General features: G+C 61.6%; 1 protein-coding gene across 1 annotated transcript in view; it reads right to left on the bottom strand.

Moving 5' to 3' along the window:
* The window catches only part of MORN1 (MORN repeat containing 1), an 86,671-nt gene that overhangs the window by 3,656 nt on the left and 72,708 nt on the right, over window positions 1-10,307 (bottom strand). Inside the window, exon 12 of the mRNA XM_045299224.1 lies at window positions 144-211. Within this exon, the coding sequence (XP_045155159.1) occupies window positions 144-211 (68 nt within the window). The remainder of the gene's footprint in view (window positions 1-143; window positions 212-10,307) is intronic.

The following is a 10,307-nucleotide window of genomic DNA, read 5'->3' as shown; positions in this document are numbered from 1 at the left end:
GGGTCCCGGAGTCCAACAGGGTGTGCCTGTCTCCAGATGTAAGTGGCAGGGGTGTCCCAGCACTCCGGGATGACAATTGCAGGTAAAGTCCGCTCAGGGGTGCACCCTGGCCTCCCTTCCCAAGGCCTGGCTCGACCACCTACCTGGGTAAGCTGCTGTTGCCACCAGCTCCTCTGTGGTCAGGCCCTTCCCTCTGACTGTCCCATCAGACCTGCAGGGAGAAGAGGGAGGTGTCCTTGCGGTGCCTCCCGGGGCCCAGAAGCACCCCAGAAGCCCATCCCCTGGGCCCCAGGTGCCCTGAGGACAGTGAGATCTGCCCCCTTCCACACCCAGCACAGCTGTCCCTTTCTCTCAGGAGTGGGCCATTTCAGCCCCACCCTGTGGGCAGCTGTAGGCTCACGCCCCATGAGCAGCCCACTGCCTGGGGCTGGGATGTCCACCCCTGGGAGGACAGAGACGATGCCAGTAGTCACTTCCTGGGACCTGTCCCGGCTCCCCGCTCGGTGGCTGAAGCCTCCCCATGCCGGCCACTAGGCAGCTTGGACAGTGCTGTCCTATCCCTGGTTGGAGCTGCCTGCAGTAGAAAGAAGGGCAGCCCTGGGGCAGCAGGGTGAACCTGGCCGCCCCTCACAGACAGAGCAGATGCCGGAGGGGGCGGGGGTCAGAGAAGGGCTATGGGCCACAGGGCACCAGGGAGGGGCCCACCGTGCAGACCCTCTGAGGAGGGGCCCTGCAATCAGCAGTGAGTGGCACCTGCGTGCTTAGGGCCATGCTGTGGAGGTGGGGGAGGGGAGGCCTGACAACAACGCTGTGTCCCTTCTGAGGACCCGAGGCCAGTCCTCCGGAGGACAGGCAGGGTCCGAAGGGTCGGAGACAGCACAGGGTTGCCCTGTCTGGCTCCCTTGCCCTCTGGCCATAGCTGCCCGGGAGATATCCTACCAGGGATCCAGACCTGGGCCCCAATGTTCCACCAACAACGTGGGCCATGTCCACACAGTGGTCCTGTCTTTCCCCGAGGGCCGTGGGGGCTCCACGGTGGATCTGATCTACACTGAGTTCTGGGAGAAGAGTCCTGGCATGGGGAGGGGGCGGGGGCAGGGGGATACCAGTTAACCTGGGAGGGGGCACTGTCCAGGAAGGGCGGTGTCTGGGTTGGGGAGCCGGTGAGCTGTGTCTCTCTGTGGGAAGCCCTTTGCTTCTGTCATACAGGGAGCTGTGACCAGCCTGCACATGTGCCCTGGGGCACAGGTCACCGGCTTGGCCCCCGGGCCGTCCAGCTGCTAGGGCACCAGGAGCTGGCATCATATGGTTGCCTTCCCGGAGCCCGGTCCCACTGCTGCTTGCCAAATGGCACAAGGGCTCCCGGGGGTGGGGTGGGGTGGGGTGGGGGCGGGGCAGCCTGACTGTGCCTTGAACTCTCCCATCCGCTCAGACCCAGAGCTGAGAAGCTAGGGTGAGGAGTCCCTGAGAGTGGCTTTCAGTGGACACAAGGACCACAGCCCGTTGGCATGGGTAGGGTGGACTTGGTGACGCAGGCAGCTTCCGACCCCTCACTAAGCCTAAATCCCGCCTCTCCGGTGTGGGTGATAAAAAATTAAAGACACCAGATTTTGGAATTGCTTCATTTGGAGAGGGGAGGGGGAGGGCTGGGCCCAGTCCTGGGAGTCGTGGTAAGGGTTCTGGGGGAAGGGGGGACAGGAAGATAAATAATTGAGCAGCAGGAATAACTGGAGTCTGTCGGGCTGCCAGCTTGGAGAGAAATACACGGGTTACAAGAATCCTCGGAGTTTTTATGGAACCCCCAGGGCTTTGAGCAAACAGAGGCAGAGCCGGGACAGCGCCCAGGCCCTGGCATGCGGAGATGGTGGGGGTGGGTTGGCCGGGACCGTGGCGGGTGCAGGCTGTGCTGGGCAGGCTGCTCCAGGTAGCTGTGGAGCCAGAGGGACGAGGCCTGGTGGGGAGAAGGCTGGGGAAGGAGCTCTTTCCCAACCGGTGTCTCCTCCGCAGGGACCCAGACTCCTGTCCAGGGCCCACCCCCAGAGGTGTGCGCTGGGGTTCTGCAGGCGAGGCCTAGGAGGTGAGGCCGTGAGAGGCGCCAGCAAAGGCTCGCCCTGATGGACAGGCCTGTGCTCGACTGGCCAGGGCCCGGGGCTGTGAAGGAGCCATGGGAAGGCCAACAGGGGGTGGTACTGCTGGCACAGGCCTGGGTGAGTACGGCATGGCGGTGTGAGGTAGGGATTGAGTCGGACTGTGTGCCTCCGCCGCAGAAGAGGATGCTGGGGAGGCTGGGACCCACAGAATGAGGGGAGGACCCGGCATAGCGGACAGAGCAGGCTTGTGGCTCTGGGGGAGGAGGAGAGAGCCCGGGAGCCTGGGTGGAGGACACCATGTATGGGCCAGTGTCCCAGGGCGATCCCGTGGCTGCCAGGAACTGCCCAGAGCTGTGCTGAGGGGTCCCTGCTGACGGGTCACTCCTCATCTCTGTTTCCACACACGGCGTCTTCGCCGCTGGCTTGCCTGACCTCCCTTTCTGGTTCTTGGGTTTCTGGCTGACTCCTGAGTCTATGCTTCAAATATTTCTGCCTCCTCATCCCCTCCCATCTTTTTTGAAGACTCCAATTGCCGGTCTACTTGTCCGGGGGGTGGTGGTGTTCCATTATTCAGGAGGCTCCGGTCGTAGGTGGCCCTCCCTGTCTCGTACTGGATTGTTCTTCTGCAGTCGTATTTGCCATCAGAGTCCCTTCGTCTCAGCGGTGGCGGCTTCAGCTTCTGACATCTGATTCCGGCCCTTTCTCTGCCTTCCAAGTGGCTGCCCAGCACGCCCAATCCTTCCTTGGGCTCCTGGAGTGTAGGGCCGACAGCGGATGTCCTTGTCTGCCGAAGGGCTCCTCTGTGCCACGTCTGGGTCGGTTTGGATGGATGGAGTTTTCTCCTCATGAAGGGGCAGGTGTTTTTTTTGCTTCTTGGCCTGCCTGGTAATTTCTGAGCCGATCTTTCTGCTCTTTTTTGGTGTTGTTGAAGTTCACCATGGTGAGACCTGGGTTGGTTCTGTGCCCCGGGTGCATCCTGAGCGTGGTGTGGGGCATGAGCTGAAGTGACTTGGGAACCGCTGGCTCCTTTGGGGTCTTTCTTCCCAGCTTTGTGAGGTGTGCTAAGGGGCAGTGGTCATCCTGGAGCTGGTCCTCCCCTAAGCCCTGGTAGCGTAGTGGTTGTGAATAGGGCTGTGATCCACATGGTTGGTGTTTCAAAACCACCAGCAGCTCTGCGGGAGGAAGCCTGGGCTTTCTTCTCCCGTAAAGAGGTGTCTGAGAAACCCACAGGTGGTCACTGTGAGTCCGCACTGACTCGATGGCAGTGAGTTTGGCTTTGTGGGTTAAGGCCTGGTGGTGTAGTCATTAGGCATTGGGCTGCCGGCTGCAAGGTCTGAGGTTCGAAACCACCAGCCACTCTTCAGGAGCGAGACCGGGCTTTCTACTCCTGTGAAGAATTACAGCTGCTCTCTCTGTCTTTCTGCTGACAAGACACATGGAGCCATCCTGATCCCAGGCAGAGCCCTGGAGTTGAAGGAGCCACGTAGAGACCCACGCCAGTGCTGAGATGCTCCCACTGCCACTGGATCCACAAGACTTTCCATTCACTGGCCTGTGACCTTCCTGCATTTGGGGTCATTGCATGTGTTGTGTGAGTCTGAAGAGGAATTTATAGACTGATATCAGACATATGGGCTAATATCAGATTTATGGACTTGATCTGGACTGGGATGGAATGTTTTCTCAATATACAATTGCTCTTTGATATAAAGCTCTCTCACACACACACACACACACACACACACACACACACACACACACACACACACACACACACAGTCTCAGAAGCCCGCAGCAGGGCATTCTACCCTGTGCTAGAGGGTCAGGATGAGGCGACATCAACTGGACGGCTTTTGACGTGTGGCTTTTGGTTTTGAAAGTCCTCTGCCCACTCCTCCACGCATTCCAAGTTTCTTTCCCGCCTGGCTGGCAGGTCAGGCCCTGTCCCCACCCCTGGGTGCACCCAGGCCCTGCTCCCTCTGATCTCCTCCAGTGGCTCTGGCCCCAGCCTCCTGTGGCTTTCTTGCTTGCCTGCGTGGACTGACCGGTGCTCCAAGAGCTCCCGCCTCTCCCTGGTGCTCCCACCTGTGCCTCCCCCAGACTCCCAGCTCCGCCTCGCCCGCCATGGTCTGCGGACGGTCCGACAGTGAGCCAGGCGAGTGGAGGGCTTGCCCCGCCAGCCTCCTGCTCCCTGCCCGATGACTCCGCTGTTGAGAAGCTGGGAGTCTCATCTAGTTTTCTGGGTTGTTCGCAGCAGGAGAGGCCCTGTCTCTCTAAGCCCATCCGGGCCACACTCGCCCACCCCGGTGGACACCTTCCAACGGTCCACCCTCGGGCGGGGATCTCCTTAGTGGGGGCCCTCATGTCCATGGCCACTGGAGGAGGGGTGCACGAGATGCCTCTGCTCCCTCGCTCCAGGGTCGGTCTCATGAAGCCTCTTCGGACTGCGGAATGTGCCCATCCCATCGGCAGCCTCTTGTGAGCAGAACCTTGAGGGGAGGGAGGACTCATGGCTCCTCTTTAATGGGGTGCAACCAGGGCTCACGCCCCCCCCCCCCACGCACATTTAGTCTGCAGGAGGCCTGGGGAAACAAAATGCCACTGCCATTTACCTCCCCGGCCCCTGCCATCGCCACAGGGAGTCCCGGGCTGATGCCAATGGCCAGGGGAGGGGCACAGCTGCACCTTGGCAGAAGGGCCTGGCGATCCAGGACAAGGCCTGTGGCAAATCCACGGAGCGCAGTCCTGTCCCGACGTACGTGGGGCTACCAGGAGGCGGCCCTGACCAGAAGGCATCTGGACAGTTCTTTAAAGCCCTCTGTTTGGCATATTGTACAGAGCCTTAAATTCCACTCTCTGTAGGAATCGCAGGGGGCCCCCAAACCACACGTGTTACGTGGTTTTGAATTCTTCACGTTTGTGGTTTGGGGACTCTCGGAACAGACCCCAGAGCAGAGAGAAGAAGCAAGCACCCACCCCGGCGGTCTACAGGACGGAACCCTGACTGGGCAAGGGTGAGTCTGACCGGCCAAGGAGCCCCACTCCTGCCCATCCTCCCTGGCTCGCTGTGTTTCTGCTTGAGACCCCTGGGTTCCAGGTGCTCTGGCTCGCCGCTGGGGGAGGGGCGACCTTCGTTCCCCCATGTGGCGCAGAGAGGGGACCCATGAGGCCTTCTCCCCCCTTGAAGAGCAAGGGTCGTAGGAACCGGGAGGGGCAGGTCCAGTCCCGGCATGCAGCCATGGGAGGGTGTGTTTTCCCCTCGGGGGTCATGGCCCACTGTGGCTGCCTGGACCTTCAGGCTCCCCAGGGTCAGGAGGTGCCCGAGTAGTCACCGCCCTCCTTTCCCTTGCAGTGTGAGCTGAAGAAGATCAGGCATGAGTCACTTGTGAAACTGGGAAATTCCAGGCGTTTCTGTACCCATGAGTCACCACCAGCTTGGGCTTGGCTGGGTCACTGGCTTGGGTTTGGCGGGGCTGTGCTTGGCAGGAGGGGGGCTTCAGGGCAGGCAGCTGGGGCCATAGCACAACCCTTGGAGAAGGGGCACCTATGCCCTTGGAGCCCTTTTCCCAAGAGGTCACAGGCCGTTGTCAGAGGGATGCTTCCCCGGCCGAGGGTACATGCACGAGGGCTGGCGTGCTGTGCTCGGGCCTGCCCGACATCGGGGGTGTTATGAAAGACCCCTGCCCTCCCCCGCCCCCAGGAGGCTTTGTGCCATCAACCAGGCACACACTGTGGTTGCACAGTGCTTAGGGCACCTAGCGGCTAACTGGAAGGTCAGCAGTACAAACCACCGACCAGCCACTCTGAGGATGTGGTAGTTGGCTTCCACAGGAGAATTCACAGCTTCGGAAACACTTTGGAGCAGCTCTACTGGGTCCTTCAGGTTGCTAATTGAGGAGACCAATTCAGGCTTTTACGCAGAATTTAGCCTTGCCATTCACCCCGCCCCCTCTCTCCCAGGCAGTCTGAAGGCTCCCTGAGGATGTGACTGTGTTAGACCTGGGAATCCGTGGGGGTGTCCTGTTTAGCTGACATGCCCCACCCCCCTTCTGAACAGCCCCCAGGTCTCCCTAGATGGGAGAGGGCTCTGCTCCGGAAGCAAGAGCCATGGCCTGGGGTTGGGGGTGGGTGGGAGAGCACTGGGGAGACTGGAGAGGCTCTGGGAAGTTCAGGGGTGCGCCTGTGGGCAGGCATAGCTCAGTTGCTGGGTGTCAGGAAACCCCCTCCCCTGTGACTCCCCCGACAGGGTGGGCCAGGACAGGGCGGGCTAGGCTGGGCCTGGCTGGCCCTGCCCCCACGTTGTCACCTGGAGCAGAGTGGAGCTGACGGAAGCTCCTCTGAGGGGCTCTGTTTAGGTCCGGGGTCCAGGCAGCTCCTGGGAGAGGGGCCTGTGGGTTACAAGCTGCCCCAGAACTACCTGGCACAGGTGTGACCTATGCAGAGAAGTGAGTGTTCTCCTGGCCGGGCCGGGCTGGGCCGCCAGCCTCGTGTGGGCTGTGGGCCCTGGGGGCCTTGTCCCTGGGGTGTCTGGACGGCCTTAGCCCTGTGGTAGTGTGTGAAGGGTTAAGGGCTGCCAGCTGCCCCATCTGCTGTGGTCATGATCCCCGTGCTATGTCAGGCAGGAAGCGGCCCTGCTGTGTGGGGACGGGGTGGCGGGTGGACACCCTGGGCCCAGCTGTCTGCTCAGCCCTCACACCTGCTTCCGTTTATTTTCCTGTTCCTTTGTGGCAGGCTCCATGCCCAATGCTAAACGTTTTCTAAACAGGTAGAACCCCTCTCCATCCTTTGCTCCTGCCCACTCCCACCCCAACACCCACCGGGGGAGACCCCAGACTCTTGGCGATGGTCTCCATAGAGGGCAGCTCCCTCAGGAGGGCCAAGGGCAGCAGGGGTGCTATTCTGGTTCTTGGGACCCTCGAAAGGCCAACGCCCACCCAGTGGCATTTCACCTGGCGCTCTCCCACCACCCAGATGGCAGGAGGAGGGAGCAGCACCCAGAGCCTCTTTGAGAGCCCCATCTGGTATGGTCACAGCTGGACTGTGGCCCCTGAGCCCCCGCACTGGGGCCACAATAGTCCAGGGCCCTGCCCGTTGAGGCTGCGTGCCAAGGGAGAGCCCCTCACAAATGCTCAGATGATGAGGGTTGGTGGGCCCGAGAGAGGGCCTTTCCTGAAGAGGGGGCCCAATGAGTGTGTGCGGAAGTGGGGCGGGAGGGCGGGGGGCCTTGTTATGGGCGCCCCGGATCTGAAAGAGGGCTTAGGAGCTTGTGGGGCTGTGCATGCCTTCCGACGGCTGGGCAGCCCCGCTGGCCACACATCTGAGTCCACCCACGGCCAGACACCATTGGGCCACACTGAGCGGCCCCCTTCCTTCTTCCGCCGGGCTGGGCCCCGCTGGGTGAGCAGGACCTCTGACATGGGTCTCCTGACCTTGGGCTGGGCACCTGCAGGCCCGTGGGCTGCTGCCAGAGCCTTGGCCTTGGCGCTTGTGGCACAGACGGGAGCCCGTGGGCACAGCCGATGGCCTCAGGGAGCAGGCGTCCGGTGCACCTCACACGCTGGGAGCTTGTGCACCCGACCCTTCTCTTGCCTGATGGCTGACCAATGGTCGTGACCTGATGGGACCAGGCTGCCGGCTGTCCTGACATCCCTCACGGGTGGCTCAGGGTGTGAGGAGCCAGGCTAGAAGGCTGGTCTCGTAGCTGCTCCTGCAGGCAGCCTCTTGCAGGCTGAGCCCGGATGCTGCCGCAGCCATGACCAGGCTGGGCGTGGAGCAGCCACCCCACTGAAGGATACCACATTAATGGGAGCCATCTGTGTGGCTCTAATGACTGATTAAATGACTAATCACAGAAGTCTTAATTAAAGCCATTTTTCTCCAGGCCAAAGAGGGTGCCTATAGGGGGAGGCTCAGGTGGCCGCTGTGGGTCTGGCTCTGGGGGGTCGCTCAGCTGGCCAGGAGCCTACCTATGCAAGGTCCTTTGTGGTGGCCTGCCTGCACCCCCACAGGGCCAGGTCTGCATTTCTGAGCACGCACACCCTGATCCCCCCTGCTTCCAGGGCAGCCCCGCGTGCCTCCCATTTCTAGGGTATCCCTGTGTGCACTGGGAGAGGTGCCCCTGCTTTCAGGGTAGCCGCAAGTGCCTTGAGAGAGGTACCCCCACCCCACCCCCGCTTCCAGGGAAGGAACCCCGAGTGCGCTGGGCATGTCCCCGCCCGTCTCTAATCAAGTCCAGCCTTTGCAGCCGGCCTGGTTCACATGTTCAGGAACTGACAGGCTCTTTGTCACGGGGTGGAATTCCGTAATCCGACAGGAATGTCCCCCCACAGGAATGTGGCAGCCAGAGGCCTGGGAGGGGAGGGTCCCCTGTGAGGGGGCCCAGCCCCTGCAGCCTTCTGAGCAACCCCCCCTGAGACTGAGACACTCCGGCCTGTACCTTGAACCCCGCCCCCCCCACACACACACACCACACCCCCAGGCAAGCTGCTGCACTGCCACAGGCTGACGCAGAGCCCACTCTCAGAGGAAGTGGACGGGAGGGCAGGGACGAGACCCTCTGGCACAGAGCTGCAGGAGAACTACCAGACTGGAGCCCACTCCCCTGGCTGCACAGCCCGCTCCTTGGGGGCCGGTAGCAGCAGGCTCCTGTGGGGGAGAACACCCCCCCTCCCCCCGTTCCTGCTGGGCCGCCCCTGCGGGAGGGGGCAGTGGAGATGGTTCTCTGGCTTCCCGCTGTGTGCGGACTCCCTTCGCAGCCACCTGCATGCCAGCTGTGATGGGCCCTAAGGAGACCTCTGCCCCTGAGGTGCCAGTGGAGGGGCAGGGAGGCCACGGAATGTGAATGTCCCCCAAACGCCCTCCTGGTGGGCTGGGAAGGTAATGCTTCCTCACAGAGGCAAAGAAAGGAAAGCAGAATTTTTGCCTCAAAGTTTGGAACAAAAGGCAGTGCATCTCCCAGCAGCCACCCTTCTATGTAAATTAGAAAGCTGCTCAGCTCTGAAATTACAGGGTGTCGTCACCCTGAATCTCTGTGCAGGGGGCACCCTACCCGCTACTGCTATTGTTTGAACATCCCAGAGTGTGGGGCGGGAAGGTGCTGCCCATGTGGGCCAGGAGGTATTCACTTGGTGGTACAGTGAGTGAGTGAGGCGCAGGGGTGGGTCAACACAGAGGGGGACAAGTGATGGCTTGCCTGGTGGCCCAGCAGGCTGTGTCCAGCCCCTGGGCACTGAGGACCCTTGTGGTGGGTTGGGCTGGCTCCTGTTTAGGAAGCCAGAACTTGGCTGAACTTGGCTATGTGCCCACCCCCTTCCTGCCACAATAACCCCTGACCACACCCCAGGGTTCCATACACGTCAGAGGCCAAAGCTGCATGACCCCAGTAGACACTGGGAGGGAGGGAGGCCTGCCATCCCTCACCCTTCTTCAGTCATGCCTGGGGCCTGGAGCTGGCTCCCCAGCCAGGACAGTGGTCTCCTGGCCCTAAAGAACCATGTGGGGTGTCCCGGGAGTTGTCTTGGGGGAGGGGGCAGCAGGGAGCCCCTAGAGAGAGCCACCCTCTGGCTGGACAAGGGAGCACAGATACCACGGGGTCCCCATTTGAGGAAGGCTTGGGGGGTGGGGGTGGGGCAGATGGTTATTTCTTGGTGCAAGAGGCAGGCCCTCAGGTGTGGAGGGAAATGGCTGCAGGGCTGGGGCCCTCCCCACACCCAAGTCCGTGACACTAGTCTCCAGGCTGCATACATGCCCAGAGCCACCCCTGCAGGGGCCAGGGATGCCCCAGCCCCAAGCTCTGAACCTGGAGTGTGTGTGGGGGGGAGACTTTGCCAGGTGCCACCCCTCTGACCCCCCTTGACTGTTCAGGGGTGAGGCCATGCATATCCCGCCATCCCTTCTTGGCAAGCCTTTCTTAAATGCAAAACAGACACATGGGGCCCACAGACCATGTGCCTTTGGTTTGCCTGAGCCGCACTGTGGCCGGAGGGAGGGCCGTGTTCTCAGCATTCCAGAAGGTGCGTGCTTGCATGCCTGCTGGGGAGCCCAGCTCGGAGTCCCGCCCCCCCAACCGGCCGGACGGGGTGTCTGTTGTGGTGTCGGGGCCCAAGCCAAGAGGAGCCGGGCAGGGAAGGCCTTCAGGGCTCACACCAGCCCCCTCTGGACTAGTGACACTCATTGAGCATGTGTTGTTGGGGAAATCCACTCCAGGTCCAAAGCCCA

Source organism: Echinops telfairi, unplaced genomic scaffold (genome assembly GCF_000313985.2).
Source record: "Echinops telfairi isolate 266 unplaced genomic scaffold, ASM31398v2 ScPeMD7_7457;HRSCAF=8495, whole genome shotgun sequence".
Classification (NCBI taxonomy): Eukaryota; Metazoa; Chordata; class Mammalia; order Afrosoricida; family Tenrecidae; genus Echinops; species Echinops telfairi.
This window is presented reverse-complemented; position numbering and strand designations above follow the sequence as displayed.